This window comes from Gobio gobio (genome assembly GCF_949357685.1).
Source record: "Gobio gobio genome assembly, chromosome: 10".
NCBI classification, from domain to species: Eukaryota; Metazoa; Chordata; class Actinopteri; order Cypriniformes; family Gobionidae; genus Gobio; species Gobio gobio.
This window is the reverse complement of record NC_137116.1, coordinates 55378055-55395902: the sequence shown is the minus strand read 5'-3', so window position 1 is coordinate 55395902 and position 17848 is coordinate 55378055. Positions and strand designations below refer to the sequence as shown.

General features: G+C 38.5%; 1 protein-coding gene across 1 annotated transcript in view; it reads left to right on the top strand.

The window, feature by feature from the left end:
• The window catches only part of igsf9b (immunoglobulin superfamily, member 9b), a 97314-nt gene that overhangs the window by 52876 nt on the left and 26590 nt on the right, over nt 1-17848 (top strand). Inside the window, exons 4-8 of the mRNA XM_079827637.1 lie at nt 6497-6643; nt 11996-12129; nt 12273-12390; nt 16916-17057; nt 17138-17283. Coding sequence (XP_079683763.1) covers nt 6497-6643; nt 11996-12129; nt 12273-12390; nt 16916-17057; nt 17138-17283 — 687 coding nt within the window. The remainder of the gene's footprint in view (nt 1-6496; nt 6644-11995; nt 12130-12272; nt 12391-16915; nt 17058-17137; nt 17284-17848) is intronic.

Here is a 17848-nt window from a genome sequence, read left to right as displayed (position 1 = left end):
TGCTGTAAAGTTGGCCATTTTAACACGAGCTCAATGAGATTCTGCTCCTCTAGTGGCCAGACCATGAACTGCAGTTCAGTGTTGCCAACTTAGCAATTTTGTTGCTAGATTTAGCAACTTTTCAGACTACCTTAGCAACTTTTTTTTCTAAAAGCACCTAGCAACAAATTTAGCAATTTTTTAAATTTATTTGGCAACTTTTAGCAACTTCTGGAAAGTGACTCTAATCCAAACTACACACGTACAAGCTAGCTCAATAGGCCAAGCGGTTCATTCATAATTCCTTAAGATCGCTGTAAAAACCGGAAGATCGTTTAGGTAGCATATTTACGGAGCCCTGCATATGACATGCAGGAAAAAAACTAGTAGGCTAATTCGTGCACACGATTTATAAATCGAGGGAACAAATGAGTAAATCGTGTCGACGGTTAAGCAAATCGAGGGAACGAATTTGTACATTTTGCGCACAATTTACTTTTTTTTTTCTTGCACGTCGTGTGTGGGGCTCGATCCGTACATATTGACTAACACATTGCTTTAAATTATTTTACAAACAAATCTAAATTAGTTTTTCAAATAATATCTACGCGTTACATAATGGCGTAGTTTTGCCTTGCGATTACGTAATGACGTCATAGCGCAATGACGTCACAACGTCATTTAGCAACTTATAGCAACAACTCGATCTGCCTTTAGCAACTTCCCCTGAAAATTTGTTGGCAACAGTGGCGCAGTTTAAGGCCCTTCAGTATCGGCTTCAGGAGAATCTGGGCTTGGTTTTAGCCCGTCCGCCCTCCCCCGCTGACCCTGGATCAGAGGAACCCTTTAATGACAGTAAACACACGCCGGCTGCGCTTCTGAAGAATGAGATCACTCAGTTATTATCTCTGCAGAATCTCAGACGCTCCCCGAAGCAGCAGCAGCAGTTCTGAGATTACAGCCGCTGTAATTACAGCTAGTCATGGTTAGCTGTTTATACTGTGGTGGGTTTGAACAATAACCCTCAGGCTGTGAGTTTGATGGATTGTTCAGCGGAGCCTTCACCTGCTGAGGAAATGACCCTGTGTTTCACCATTGCTTTTGTTATTGCTCAGAGATCGCTCTTCTTTTGGACGGACTTAATGGAGTCTGTTACACTACTGTTCAACAGGGTTTAACCTCTAATGCTCTGGATGTGGCCGACCCAAATGTAAAAGCTTCCCACACACACACGCACACACACACACACACACACACAGTGTCTCTAAACACACAATACGTGTCATGTGTGCAAGATTTATACAAATGGATCTGAATGGAGGAATATTACCTTTTTTGTCCTACCTTTTTATATTATATTACCTTTTATTAATATTACCTTTTGAGATTTGTCTGTAAGGGTACTGTCTAAACGCACAGTTACCTGACGAATATTTTTAAAGTAAACCTGACTCTCCATTTTCTTCCACCCCAGATAGGGGATTTCATCTTTATTTTTATTTCCTTTTAATTTCCTTTTAATTCCTATTATAACTATTATACTATATATATTTTTATTTTATTCACTCATAACTATTTTAACTTAATTTCTGTGTAAAGCACTTTGAATTGCCACTGTGTATGAAATGTGCTATACAAATAAACTTGCCTTGCCTTGCCTTTTTTATGAATGCAAAAACAACCCAAGTTGGGTTGAAAATGGACTAACCCAGCGATTGGGTTGTTTTAAGCAAACATTTAACCCAACCGCTGGGTTAAAACAACCCATTCACTGGGTTAAAACAACCCAATTCGCTGGGTTAAAACAAAACAACCCATTCACTGAGTTAAAACAACCCATTTCGCTGGGTTAAAACAACCCAATTCGCTGGGTTAAAACAACCCATTTCGCTGGTTTAAAACAACCCATTCACTGGGTTAAAACAACCCATTTCGCTGGGTTAAAACAACCCAATTCGCTGGGTTAAAACAACCCAATTCGCTGGGTTAAAACAAAACAACCCATTCACTGGGTTAAAACAACCCATTTCGCTGGTTTAAAACAACCCATTCACTGGGTTAAAACAACCCATTTCGCTGGGTTAAAACAACCCAATTCGCTGGGTTAAAACAAAACAACCCATTCACTGGGTTAAAACAACCCATTTCGCTGGGTTAAAACAACCCAATTCGCTGGGTTAAAACAACCCATTTCGCTGGGTTAAAACAACCCAATTCGCTGGGTCAAAACAACCCATTTCGCTGGGTTAAAACAACCCAATTCGCTGGGTTAAAACAACCCAATTCGCTGGGTTAAAACAAAACAACCCATTCACTGGGTTAAAACAACCCAATTCGCTGGGTTAAAACAACCCATTCACTGGGTTAAAACAACCCAATTCACTGGGTTAAAACAACCCATTCACTGGGTTAAAACAACCCATTTCGCTGGGTTAAAACAACCCAATTCACTGGGTTAAAACAACCCAATTCGCTGGGTTAAAACAACCCATTTCGCTGGTTTAAAACAACCCATTCACTGGGTTAAAACAACCCATTTCGCTGGGTTAAAACAACCCAATTCGCTGGGTTAAAACAACCCAATTCGCTGGGTTAAAACAAAACAACCCATTCACTGGGTTAAAACAACCCATTTCGCTGGTTTAAAACAACCCATTTCGCTGGGTCAAAACAACCCAATTCGCTGGGTCAAAACAACCCATTTCGCTGGGTTAAAACAACCCAATTCGCTGGGTTAAAACAAAACAACCCAATTCACTGGGTTAAAACAACCCATTCACTGGGTTAAAACAACCCATTTCGCTGGGTTAAAACAACCCAATTCACTGGGTTAAAACAACCCAATTCGCTGGGTTAAAACAACCCATTTCGCTGGTTTAAAACAACCCATTCACTGGGTTAAAACAACCCATTTCGCTGGGTTAAAACAACCCAATTCGCTGGGTTAAAACAACCCAATTCGCTGGGTTAAAACAAAACAACCCATTCACTGGGTTAAAACAACCCATTTCGCTGGTTTAAAACAACCCATTTCGCTGGGTCAAAACAACCCAATTCGCTGGGTCAAAACAACCCATTTCGCTGGGTTAAAACAACCCAATTCGCTGGGTTAAAACAAAACAACCCATTCACTGGGTTAAAACAACCCAATTCGCTGGGTTAAAACAACCCATTCACTGGGTTAAAACAACCCAATTCACTGGGTTAAAACAACCCATTCACTGGGTTAAAACAACCCAATTCGCTGGGTTAAAACAACCCAATTCACTGGGTTAAAACAACCCATTCACTGGGTTAAAACAACCCAATTCGCTGGGTTAAAACAACCCATTTCGCTGGTTTAAAACAACCCATTCACTGGGTTAAAACAACCCATTTCGCTGGGTTAAAACAACCCAATTCGCTGGGTTAAAACAACCCAATTCGCTGGGTTAAAACAAAACAACCCATTCACTGGGTTAAAACAACCCATTTCGCTGGTTTAAAACAACCCATTCACTGGGTTAAAACAACCCATTTCGCTGGGTTAAAACAACCCAATTCGCTGGGTTAAAACAACCCATTTCGCTGGGTTAAAACAACCCAATTCGCTGGGTCAAAACAACCCATTTCGCTGGGTTAAAACAACCCAATTCGCTGGGTTAAAACAACCCAATTCGCTGGGTTAAAACAAAACAACCCATTCACTGGGTTAAAACAACCCATTCACTGGGTTAAAACAACCCAATTCGCTGGGTTAAAACAACCCATTCACTGGGTTAAAACAACCCAATTCACTGGGTTAAAACAACCCATTCACTGGGTTAAAACAACCCAATTCGCTGGTTTAAAACAACCCAATTCGCTGGGTTAAAACAACCCATTTCGCTGGGTCAAAACAACCCATTTCGCTGGGTTAAAACAACCCATTCGCTGGGTTAAAACAACCCAATTCGCTGGGTTAAAAAAACCCATTTCGCTGGGTTAAAACAACCCATTTCGCTGGGTTAAAACAACCCATTTCGCTGGGTTAAAACAACCCATTTCGCTGGGTTAAAACAACCCAATTGCTGGGTTAGTCCATTTTCAACCCAACTTTTTTCAACCCAAACCAAATGTTTTCGAGTGCATGTTTATTATATCACACACAACATGTACTATGATATGTATCCCTTTCAGCAGTGTTTCCTGTAATTTCAGGGTGTTCTGTAAAATGGCAGCGATATTGCATTTATTAGGAACATCACTGGACGGGGTCAGCGGGAGGTCAGACTCCAGGTGTGTTTGGATCATAGCGATTCTGCTCTAAATGGTCAGGATATGATTTTCGTCCCATCACTGAGGAACTTGGCTCACTTTCAAACTCCAGCGAAGCGGAAACACACACTCACTGCGTTATCATCGTTCACAGCCCTGGGGTTTGGAAAAGAAAAGCAGAATCAAAATGGCTGAGGTTGAAAAACCAGATTCCATTAACCAGACGCACATATCGCCTTTCAAAGAGTTTCTAGCGGTGGAGCAGGACTGAGTCTATAGTGCTTTGAAAGCGTTGTGTGTCTCCTTTCATATCACATTTCAATAAGTCTGTAGCTGCTGTGGTTTAGTTCTGAGGAACAGCTGAGGTTACATCAGGATGTTCAGACTCACAGCTGGAGCTCTTCTTATGGGGCTATATTGCATTATTCAGGTGAATATTACTGTTGCTTTATGTAAAATAGTGATTAGGCATTTTCACCTGGTGGAGACGAAGCAGGTGGACAATAACCAGGCCATAAATATACAAATAAAAAGGTAATTGCGACTTTTTTTATTGCACAATTATGGCTTATTTTCTCTCGCAATTGCGTGTTATAAAGTCAGAGTTGTGAGATAAAAAGTTGCAATTATCCAGGAAGCAACAGACAGTTCAGATTCAAGAATGTGGCGATTTGTATAAATTCAGTCATTTTGTCTTGTATATGTAAACATCTATTATGTGAAATAGCTTATTCAGGATAGTAATACATAAAAGTAACATGCTATTTTTATGATCCAGATCCCTCTTATTTTGTTAAAATTATATAAACATTTCTGAAGTAATAATCTCCTGTAATCTCCCAGAACAATAAATATTGGTACCATCTGCGTATAAAACTAATTTGACTGCTTTAGATACTTTGCATATATCGTTTATATAAAGCGAAAACTGTTTTGGACCCAGTATTGACCCCTGGGGGATGCCACAAGCAATGTCTCAGTTAATGCCAGTGAAGTTGAACTATTTGATCTTAATCTTTACCGGAAAGTAATTTATGTTTATCTAAGAATGTATATCTATTCTTGAACTAAACGGAGGCCATCTCATCTGCTTCTGGGCTCTGTGATGGGCAGCGTTTGCTTATCCCTCTGGGGCTCTTCATTTAGGGGTCGCATTGGTTGTCTCAGGACACCTAAAAATTAAACTTCCTCCACCCCAGTAAAACCAATGCAATTTTCTTCAATAATATTTCTTCTTGTTAATTTTGTATTTTGAGATAATTTAATGGTATTTTTTTTTATATTTATGCAATAATTATGGTCTATTTTTGCCATTTGAAAACTATTCAAAAAAACATTTTTGGTATTTTTTTTATTATTGCAGTATTTCAGGTTAAAATAGAGACTAGGAAATTACTAAATTACTAAATTATTTTGAAGGCAGATTAGCGCCTCTTTTGGAATGATTTAAGAAATCCTGCAACCATGTGTGTAACCACTAGAGGTCTCTATGGAGAGGCTTGAGAATTCACTAGTTCTCTTTTGAACACATTTAATGATTTTTTTTTTTTTTTAGATGGATTTGAATATATATTTTTTTTAAAAATGTATAGATTTTTGTTGTTGTTAGAAATATAGATTTTTTCTGTGAATTTGTGTTTTTGCAGATTTCCCATTCATTTCCTATAGTGTCATTTTTGACTGAAGAGCACAAGTGAGAGTATTTTTTTTTACGACCAATTAGCATGCTCGAATCATGACCCCAATTTTTTGGTGTGTTTACATCCCTAATGTCACCAAGTATTATATCATTCTGATGAAGCTGTGATTTTAAAAAATTCCAAATGTGGTTCATAGGTTCAGTTTTTCATAGGTGTGTGTGTGTGTGTGTGTGTGTCAATATCACACTTTTGATGTTTTAGTGTGTCACCCCTTCACTGTGTACTTTATTCCAGCATTGTGGCCGATTTGTAGATTGTACACACAAATATTCTGAGAATGTTTGTGTTTTTGCCGATTTTCCCACTCATTTCCTATGGTCGCTCATTTATGACCGAAGACAATGAACGCTACTTTTTTTTTTACGACCAATTAGCATGCTCGAATCATGACCCCAATTTTTGGGTGTGTTTACATCCCTAATGCTAGAAAAGCCACCAAGTTTCATATCATTCTGATGAAGCTGTGATTTTAACATATAAAAACAGAAAATGCTCCGGTCAGAGATGGCCGAAGAGCAGCAGAGGGTTAATGTGAGCCAGATGCTGAGGAATAATTGCTCATCTGTGTGTTTCCGCGGCAGGTCGTGTGTCTTTGAGCCGCGGCGCGTCTCTCCTGGTGGAGAAGTTGACTCTGGAGGACGAGGGCTGGTTTGAATGTCGAATTCTCCTGCTGGACAGAACCTCAGATGAGTTCCAGAACGGCACATGGAACTTCCTCTCCATCTCAGGTGAGATCAGCAATGGTCTGATGTAGTTTCTTCAACACAGGTCAGGTGTGCATAATGGCTCTGCATGTCAGAACTATTCCTTTTATAAGGTTTCCCTGTTCTGAGTAATGGCCAGATTTACTAAACAGGGCAAATTTGCGTTAGAGCGCAATTCCAAAAAAGCGCAGATGGGAGTGTAAAGTTCAACGCATGATCTACTGACAACACGCAAATAACAACACACATGACCAACACAATCTACCAGTTAGCGTCTGGTTTAAGACATGCTTTTTTGGGGCGTTAAATAATGGCGCAAACACCAATTTAGTATATGTGGATGAATATGCAAATGAGCCCCGCCTCCACTCACTCACACCAATTCAGAGACACTCGCTCAACTTTACTCCAGTTACTGTAGTAAACGCTGCTCAATGATCTCGCTCTTTACAATGTCGGACACATAACAGTGATTAATATAATTAGCCTTTTTGCTTGATTAACAGCTAATAATGTGTTCCTAATGTTACACAAACCATGCTCCCGTTCGCCATCTCAGTCTGTCTTCTAAAAATCAGCATCTTTAGAAACACTGAACGTCAGTGGAGAAAGGCATGTAGTTCATCATAATATCGAAATATACGAAGGGGTGTTCGATTCCAGGTTTTTTGGAGTCTAACCTTAACCTCCGACATGAAGCCTTAAAATCCCTTTATTAAAACCGCACACTTTTAGCATGACCGTCCAAATTAGTCAAATTGAGTGAAGACTTTGAGTGAGTGGCTATCAGCGTTTCCACCTAGCTGTTGCCGAAAAGCAGCTGTTGTCGAGTGATAGCACTAAACGCACATGATCATTGTGTTAAAAGGTGAAAATAATTTACAAATAATTTTGGACCCAGTATTGAGCCCTGGGGGATGCCACAAGCACTTAACACTTATTGATGTGTTTAATCTTTGTGAGTTTATGATTTATGGTTAGTTTAATGATTATGAATACAAGGTTAACCATGGAAAACCAAATCTATATTTGTTGCTTTAATATACCATCAATTAAACTAAGGCTAGCATGAGGAAGCCTGTGTGTAATTACAAACCAAAGTCGCTGTGACTGTCATCTCTTTCTAAAGTGAGCTACAGTACACATCTGTGACAGCTCTCTGACGCGGTGTACTCATAGACTGTAGAATAATATGGGCGTGGCGTCACCCATAGGATCTGAAGAGCAGTTCTGAAGCGTAAAGTCGGGTCGAGCTGGCCGTCGCCATCTTGTCAGCGCTTCACTCCCGGATAACAGAGAATGAGCAAAGAGGCGGGACGTGGGCGGAGCTGAGGTGATGACTAACAGACAGCAGACAAACGGCAATCCACCTGTCACTCAAAGTGGCCACGCCCTTAATTATGCAGAACTTTAAGGCTTTATATAATGTAAAGGAATGAGTTATAAAATCATTCCCCCCCTCACAGTCGTCATGAAGGGCAACATTAGCCGTAGAGCCCAAAAGCACAGTTTGTCCCAGACTGTAAACATGTGTTCTTCTGCTGTAAAGTTAACCATTTTAACACAAGCTCAATGAGATTCTGCTCCTCTAGTGGCCAGACCATGAACTGCAGTTTAAGGCCCTTCAGTATCGGCTTCAGGAGAAACTGCGGGAGGAGCCGCTTGGTTGTAATACATCAGTGTCCGATTTCCTCGCTTCACTTCATTCTCTCTTTGCTTATAGTCCACTCAACTGCCATGCCCTATATAGGGATTAGAGGATCAGTAAACAAGTGAGAGATTTCAGACACAGCAACAATTCAATTCAATTCAAATTTATTTGTATAGCGCTTTTCACGATACGTATAGTTTCAAAGCAGCTTCACAGAAAGTGCATGCGTCTACATTACAATTTAAATTGATTTGTACATGTTATACATTTCAGAAATGCACATGTACAAAGCACACAGATTCTATTAACAGTAACTGAGTCCCCATCACTAAATATTAGGGCTGGGCAAATTAAAATGTTAACGCGGGCGATTAATTTTTTCACTTAAATTTTCACTTAAGTTCACTTAAATTAAAAGTAGTTTTTTTTAAAGCCTAATAAATGTTGAAATTGGGAGCTTTCAGTTATACTGTAATGTAACGTCATTAATGTTTCATAGACACTTTAGTATCAGTGCTACTGGCCTTCATTCATAAAAATATGACAATACAACACATATTTAAAATATGCTCTTTAAATTGTTTATACATTAATTTGGAGAGTAACTGAAAAAAATATTAAAAACGTAAAATATTAAAAATTTGCGATTAATCGCGATTAATTACAGAAAAAAGTGTGATTAATTAGTTAATTTTTTTAATCGATGCCCAGCACTACTAAATATACGTCATATACATAATTCACAAATTATATTGCTAAATGTACCCGATTTTTCATATCAGCAGAATAATATTGTCTCTTGAGACTGAGAGAATAGTTAATGATATGCTAAAGCTCCGCCCACACGGTGACGTGATTGGATATCAGGTAGTGTGTGACGTCAGAAACACCAGCGATTTCAAACTGTGTTTTTGGTTCACTTCAGTTTTAATGAGAAAATACTCAGCAATGGATGAATTTGCTCATGGTTTGTCTTAAAGCATATTCAAAACACCACATAGACATGCAAACAATATTAAAAACTTGATTTTAATTAGAGCCCGACCGATATATCGGCAGAACGATATTATTGGCCGATATTAGGCATTTTCCAAACTATCGGTATCAGCATTTATGATGGCCGATAAATGAATATTTAAAAAAAAAAAAAAAAAACAAAACGGACGAAACACTGCTCAACCACATTATGAGTGTTGGCGTTTCATAGTTTTTCGCATGGCGAACATTCACAACACAACAGAGATCATCCGTGAAGTGCATGGACACCTATACATTGCTTGAATAACAATTAAAGAACATCCCCATCAGTTCTCTTAACTCAAATAACATGACAAAATTCGAGACTGCCAAGTCCAGTTTTGCTGTTACATGTAAGCCAAGAGTGAAATGGAATTAGCTAGTTATAGCGTGACAGTTTGACAGCATGAGACGCATCATCTTTCCCCTGCCCGTTATTTTGAAAAAGTATGTTTACAATATTTTGCAGTATGACGTTGTCCATTTCTAAATTATGTCTTATCATAGACTTTAGCTAACCACAAAGCTAGCTAATGCCATGGCTATCAGTGGAAGACCGCTAACATTAATGCGCTTGGGAATCACAACAAACTTATTCTGCCTAAATAAAGTAATGATTACTGTATTTTTAACTGAACTTATTCTGCCTAAATAAAGTAATGATTACTGTATTTATAACTAATATATTTGTAGTTCCAGTCCCTGCATTGTAAATCGTAAGTTAAGCACTTAGGGAGTGAACGAAAGTGTGTTGCAGTATTAACGAATCACATAATGGATTATATACTATATATTATGCTGTTGTTATTTATCAGAACTGAACTTCCAGTCTTGCTCAAAGTTATATTTATGAAGCTTACCACATCTATTAATTTTGGTATCTTTCATTTTTTGTTATTTTTTTGTTATTGTGTTTTCATCCAAAGGACTTTAAGTTTCACATCTTAAGTTTGTATTTTTAATGCATTATATTTATCAGAATTTTTATATATTTTTATGTTCCTCTGTTCTGTTGTGACAATAAAACAAACATTATTTTAGAGATTCATGAATAACTACAAATAACTAATGTAAGGGAAAGTTTTTTTTAACGCGTTTCTGTTTCTATATATATATATATATATATCGGACGATTTATCGGATTTCTAAATCACCAAATATTTGTATCGGTATTGGCCTTAAAAATCCTTGATCGGTTGGGCTCTAATTTTAATAAATCCGGCCCATATCCTAAATCTGTTTCTGCGCTGATGCCAGACTTATAATTCATTCTAATTCCAAATCTGATGTTTTGGTTTGTGTCCATCAAGTTCCAAATATAATGTTAATTGGAAAGTCCAGATGATGTAATGTAAACTTCCTGCGACCATAATTCAACAAATATTTGAAATCTCACTATAAGAAAATGAGAAACACACACAATCCTAAAACCTTATCCCATGACCGTTCGGTTCCATAGACAGTGAACATGTGTTTGTTTTAGTGAATGTATATTTTATAATGGGGCTCTTAAATTCATGTTGTGTTCCTGTGAAACGGATGAAATGATTAAAGCAGCATCTGCCGCTCGTATAAAAGCCTTTGTTGCCAAGAATAACAGAGAATTGTGACATGAGGAGGGGGAATGTTTTTATATTTTTCAGATTTTTGCCAATTTCCCATTCATTTCATATGGGGGTCATTTTTGACCCGAAGGTCCTGAGTGTGACTATTTTTTTTTGCGACCACTTAAGGCCTTTGCACACTGAGTCCGAAATTTTCGCATGCGTTTTTTCGTATTCGTGATCCGAAAAATTCGTCACGCACAGAGACCTTGCACACTGAGTCCGATGCGTATTAATGAATGCGATACGGAAAAAAACGCAAAACAACACAAAATGCCGTCTTCCACCTCCTTATCAAGGAGCTGCGGATTATCCAGACCGATTCAAAGTTGAACGTCAGTGGCTCCGTTTGATGCTTTGCTAGCGATACTGGAGCCGCATATTAAAAAGAAGACCACCAATTACCAATCCTGAACAGAGACTGGCAGTATGTCTAGGATCCTCGCGCGCACACACACACACACACACACGCGCGGTTTACAGGGAGTTGGTGTGCTATCATTATAGCTGTGATATTGTAGTATTTCTGATACAATAATATTTGTATATATAATTGTAGGTACCTGAGCACTGGCGATTCATTCACCAGCATTGCCAGCAGTTTTAGGTTGGGCATCAGCTGTAGATGGAAAAACGGATGCGAAAAACGCAGAAAATCGAACCTGTTCCGATTTTTTTTTTGACGGACGAAAGTTTCGGAGGCAGTGTGCAAGCGTAATTGACATAACGTGAGGTCGAATTTATTTTTGACGTGCGAAAATTTTCCGAAAATTTTAGACTTTTCAAATCCTGTCCCCATTTTTTGGGGTGTTCATATACCAATTACCAATAAAGTCACCAAGTTTCGGATCATTCCGATGAAGCTACGATTTAAAAACATTTTTTATTTTATAAAATGTGGGTCAGAAATGACCGAAGAGCCGCAGAGGATTAAATAAATAAAGAATTATTTTAATATTACTTTATTTTAATATATTTTATAATGTATTTTTAATTTTAATTATTATTTTTTGTATGTGATTTATCAAAAAAATATATATAATAATAATAATTTATGAATAAATGTTTAGTTTGTCTGTATTTCTGTAAATGTGTGTGCTGCAGCTCCTCCAGTGCTCATCAAGACTCCTCCGGCGTTTCTGGAGGTGATGTTGGGCGACTCTCTGACGCTCGTCTGTGAGGCTCATGGGAACCCAAAGCCCTCCGTCATCTGGAGGAAAGAACAGGAAGCAGTTCAGGTGCATGTTTTAGTCTTTATTGATGAATCTTTAGTTGCTCTTCACATCTCCATCTCTCCATTGCCTGACTGAATATCCTGTTCCTGAGTTGTAGAGTTCACATTTTTCCCCTTTGACCACATAAACATTAATTTCCCCAACAGGTACTCAATGAAACCTTGTCTTTAGCCAAGGTTAGCAGGGAAACGGCAGGAATATACAAGTGTCACGTATCCAATTCAGAAGGGAACCTTACCCACACCACCCAGCTGCAGGTCAAAGGTCAGTTACACGGCACGTCTTGTCCACGTGGGCGAAGGAAGCCAGCATGTAAATAGGCTTGCAGAGTATTAAGCATTTACCTTAAGCAGCGTTTGGTATGAGAACATTGGCATGTTTGATGCAGTTAATCTCAGCTTCATATGGTCTGCAATTGACTTGGTTCACATTAAAGGGACAGTTCACCCAAAAATGAGAATCCCATGATTTGCTCTCCCTCAGGTCATCCTATAGGTGTGTGTGACATTCTTCTCTCAGACCAACACAATCAGAGTTATATTAATAATGTCCTGACTCTTCCAAGCTTTATATCGGCAGTGAATGAGTACATAAAAGAGCATCTATCATCATAAAAGTGCATCTATCCATCATAAAAGTGCATCTATCCATCATAAAAGTGCATCTATCCATCATAAAAGTGCATCCGTCCATCATAAAAGTGCATCTATCCATCATAAAAGTGCATCTAGTGCATCCGTCCATCATAAAAGTGCATCCGTCCATCATAAAAGTGCATCCGTCCATCATAAAAGTGCATCTATCCATCATAAAAGTGCATCCGTCCATCATAAAAGTGCATCTATCCATCATAAAAGTGCATCTATCCATCATAAAAGTGCATCCGTCCATCATAAAAGTGCATCTATCCATCATAAAAGTGCATCCGTCCATCATAAAAGTGCATCTATCCATCATAAAAGTGCATCCGTCCATCATAAAAGTGCATCTATCCATCATAAAAGTGCATCCATCCATCATAAAAGTGCATCCATCCATCATAAAAGTGCATCTATCCATCATAAAAGTGCATCTATCCATCATAAAAGTGCATCTATCCATCATAAAAGTGCATCCATCCATCATAAAAGTGCATCTATCCATCATAAAAGTGCATCCATCCATCATAAAAGTGCATCCATCCATCATAAAAGTGCATCCATCCATCATAAAAGTGCATCCATCCATCATAAAAGTGCATCTATCCATCATAAAAGTGCATCCATCCATCATAAAAGTGCATCCATCCATCATAAAAGTGCATCCATCCATCATAAAAGTGCATCCATCCATCATAAAAGTGCATCCATCCATCATAAAAGTGCATCCGTCCATCATAAAAGTGCATCTATCCATCATAAAAGTGCATCCATCCATCATAAAAGTGCATCCATCCATCATAAAAGTGCATCTATCCATCATAAAAGTGCATCCATCCATCATAAAAGTGCATCCATCCATCATAAAAGTGCATCTATCCATCATAAAAGTGCATCCATCCATCATAAAAGTGCATCCATCCATCATAAAAGTGCATCTATCCATCATAAAAGTGCATCCATCCATCATAAAAGTGCATCTATCCATCATAAAAGTGCATCTATCCATCATAAAAGTGCATCCATCCATCATAAAAGTGCATCTATCCATCATAAAAGTGCATCCGTCCATCATAAAAGTGCATCTGTCCATCATAAAAGTGCATCTGTCCATCATAAAAGTGCATCTATCCATCATAAAAGTGCATCCATCCATCATAAAAGTGCATCCATCCATCATAAAAGTGCATCTATCCATCATAAAAGTGCATCCATCCATCATAAAAGTGCATCCATCCATCATAAAAGTGCATCTATCCATCATAAAAGTGCATCCGTCCATCATAAAAGTGCATCCATCCATCATAAAAGTGCATCCGTCCATCATAAAAGTGCATCTATCCATCATAAAAGAGCATCTATCCATCATAAAAGTGCATCCGTCCATCATAAAAGAGCATCTATCCATCATAAAAGTGCATCTGTCCATCATAAAAGTGCATCTATCCATCATAAAAGAGCATCTATCCATCATAAAAGTGCATCCGTCCATCATAAAAGTGCATCTATCCATCATAAAAGAGCATCTATCCATCATAAAAGTGCATCCGTCCATCATAAAAGAGCATCTATCCATCATAAAAGTGCATCCGTCCATCATAAAAGAGCATCTGTCCATCATAAAAGTGCATCTGTCCATCATAAAAGTGCATCTATCCATCATAAAAGTGCATCCGTCCATCATAAAAGTGCATCTATCCATCATAAAAGTGCATCTGTCCATCATAAAAGTGCATCCGTCCATCATAAAAGTGCATCCGTCCATCATAAAAGTGCATCCGTCCATCATAAAAGTGCATCTATCCATCATAAAAGTGCATCAAAAGTGCATCTATCCATCATAAAAGTGCATCTATCCATCATAAAAGTGCATCTATCCATCATAAAAGTGCATCCGTCCATCATAAAAGTGCATCTATCCATCATAAAAGTGCATCCGTCCATCATAAAAGTGCATCTATCCATCATAAAAGTGCATCCGTCCATCATAAAAGTGCATCTATCCATCATAAAAGTGCATCTATCCATCATAAAAGTGCATCTATCCATCATAAAAGTGCATCCGTCCATCATAAAAGTGCATCTATCCATCATAAAAGTGCATCTATCCATCATAAAAGTGCATCTATCCATCATAAAAGTGCATCCGTCCATCATAAAAGTGCATCTATCCATCATAAAAGTGCATCCGTCCATCATAAAAGTGCATCTATCCATCATAAAAGTGCATCTATCCATCATAAAAGTGCATCCGTCCATCATAAAAGTGCATCTATCCATCATAAAAGTGCATCCATCCATCATAAAAGTGCATCCATCCATCATAAAAGTGCATCTATCCATCATAAAAGTGCATCCATCCATCATAAAAGTGCATCCATCCATCATAAAAGTGCATCTATCCATCATAAAAGTGCATCCATCCATCATAAAAGTGCATCCATCCATCATAAAAGTGCATCCATCCATCATAAAAGTGCATCTATCCATCATAAAAGTGCATCCATCCATCATAAAAGTGCATCTATCCATCATAAAAGTGCATCCGTCCATCATAAAAGTGCATCTGTCCATCATAAAAGTGCATCTGTCCATCATAAAAGTGCATCTGTCCATCATAAAAGTGCATCTATCCATCATAAAAGTGCATCCATCCATCATAAAAGTGCATCCATCCATCATAAAAGTGCATCTATCCATCATAAAAGTGCATCCATCCATCATAAAAGTGCATCCATCCATCATAAAAGTGCATCTATCCATCATAAAAGTGCATCCGTCCATCATAAAAGTGCATCCATCCATCATAAAAGTGCATCCGTCCATCATAAAAGTGCATCTATCCATCATAAAAGAGCATCTATCCATCATAAAAGTGCATCCGTCCATCATAAAAGAGCATCTATCCATCATAAAAGTGCATCCGTCCATCATAAAAGAGCATCTATCCATCATAAAAGTGCATCTATCCATCATAAAAGAGCATCTATCCATCATAAAAGTGCATCTGCCCATCATAAAAGTGCATCTATCCATCATAAAAGTGCATCTATCCATCATAAAAGTGCATCCATCCATCATAAAAGTGCATCTATCCATCATAAAAGTGCATCCGTCCATCATAAAAGTGCATCTGTCCATCATAAAAGTGCATCTGTCCATCATAAAAGTGCATCTATCCATCATAAAAGTGCATCCATCCATCATAAAAGTGCATCCATCCATCATAAAAGTGCATCTATCCATCATAAAAGTGCATCTATCCATCATAAAAGTGCATCCATCCATCATAAAAGTGCATCTATCCATCATAAAAGTGCATCCGTCCATCATAAAAGTGCATCTGTCCATCATAAAAGTGCATCTGTCCATCATAAAAGTGCATCCGTCCATCATAAAAGAGCATCTATCCATCATAAAAGTGCATCTATCCATCATAAAAGTGCATCTATCCATCATAAAAGTGCATCTATCCATCATAAAAGTGCATCTATCCATCATAAAAGTGCATCCGTCCATCATAAAAGTGCATCTATCCATCATAAAAGTGCATCTATCCATCATAAAAGTGCATCTATCCATCATAAAAGTGCATCCGTCCATCATAAAAGTGCATCTATCCATCATAAAAGTGCATCCGTCCATCATAGATTTACTTTTATAATGGATGGATGCACTTTTTTGGGGCTTAATATTTTAGGCTCCCATTCACTGCTGGTATAAAGCTTGGAAGAGTCAGGACATTTATTAATATAACTCTGATTGAGTTCGTCTGAATGAAGAATGTCACACACACTTGGGATGAGTTGAGGGAGAGCAAATCATGGGCTAGTATTTGTGTGATCTATCCCTTTAGGAGCTGTTGCTGAGGAAATATGAACTTTCTACTATCCAATAGCCTCTTTAAATCAGATTTGGAATGTATGCATGATGTACACCATGAAAGATGATCAACATTAAGCAAATCAAATACATCAATGAAAGTTCCTCAATTGCATGATCTTATGAATGCTGGACATGAGAGTGCACATTCATCAAGACCGTGAGCAGACGCTGCCCTCTGGTGGTGGGAGTGCTGTAATTGAACAAACGCCTCCTCAGATCCAGGGCCCTTTAAAGCTGATCACATCTGATGCATTCCTGTGCTTCAGGTCCTCCGATTATCATCATCCCCCCCGAGGACACCACCATGAACATGTCCCAGGATGCAATTCTGCAGTGCCAAGCAGAAGCATATCCTTCTAACCTCACGTATGAGTGGTGGAAGCAGGACCAAAATGTGTTTCACATCGAGTAAGTGCTTAGATCATTTAATCATTTACTAAAAATATATTTGTGTGTGTGTGTTTGCTGATGCATTTTCGTGTTCACAGACTTTTGAAGTCACGGGTGAAAATCCTAGTGGACGGGACGCTCCTCATTTCAGGTCTGATCCCTGAGGATTCTGGGAATTACACCTGCACCCCCACCAACGGCCTGATGACTCCGCCCTCTGCGTCGGCCTACCTCAGAGTTAAACGTGAGTGCTCTGTGATTGGTCCTCGTTTAAATAATTAGGTCTTATGGTCACAACACACTGATCCAGCCGACCAATCAGAGCACAGTGTGCTTCTCAGAGGGAGGGGCTTCACAGAGACAGGAAGTAAACAGAGCATTACTGACAGACTGGGAAGAGAGGAGGTGGCCATAGATATGTATACATAGATTCCCCATTAGACCTCTCCAGGCAGGTCGACGTGCCGCCATTTTAGAACGGTCCACACTTCAGATGCTGTCAATCATCACTCGCATTAAAAAACAACCGCCTCTGTGAAGCCCAGCGCCATTTTAAATCCCTTTCACAGGTGACAATGTGTTGGTTTGTGTTTTCATATTTTAATTAAATGCACTGCAAAAAATGCTTTTCTTACTTAGTATTTTTGTCTTGTTTTCAGTCCAAATATCTAAAAAATCTTACATTAAGAAGCATTTACTAGAGTTTTTATCTTGTTTTGGGGGAAAATAACTCAAAATTAAGGAAGTTTTTGCTTAAAATAAGCAAAATAATCTGCCAATGGGGTAAAAAAAAAAATCTTAATTCAAAC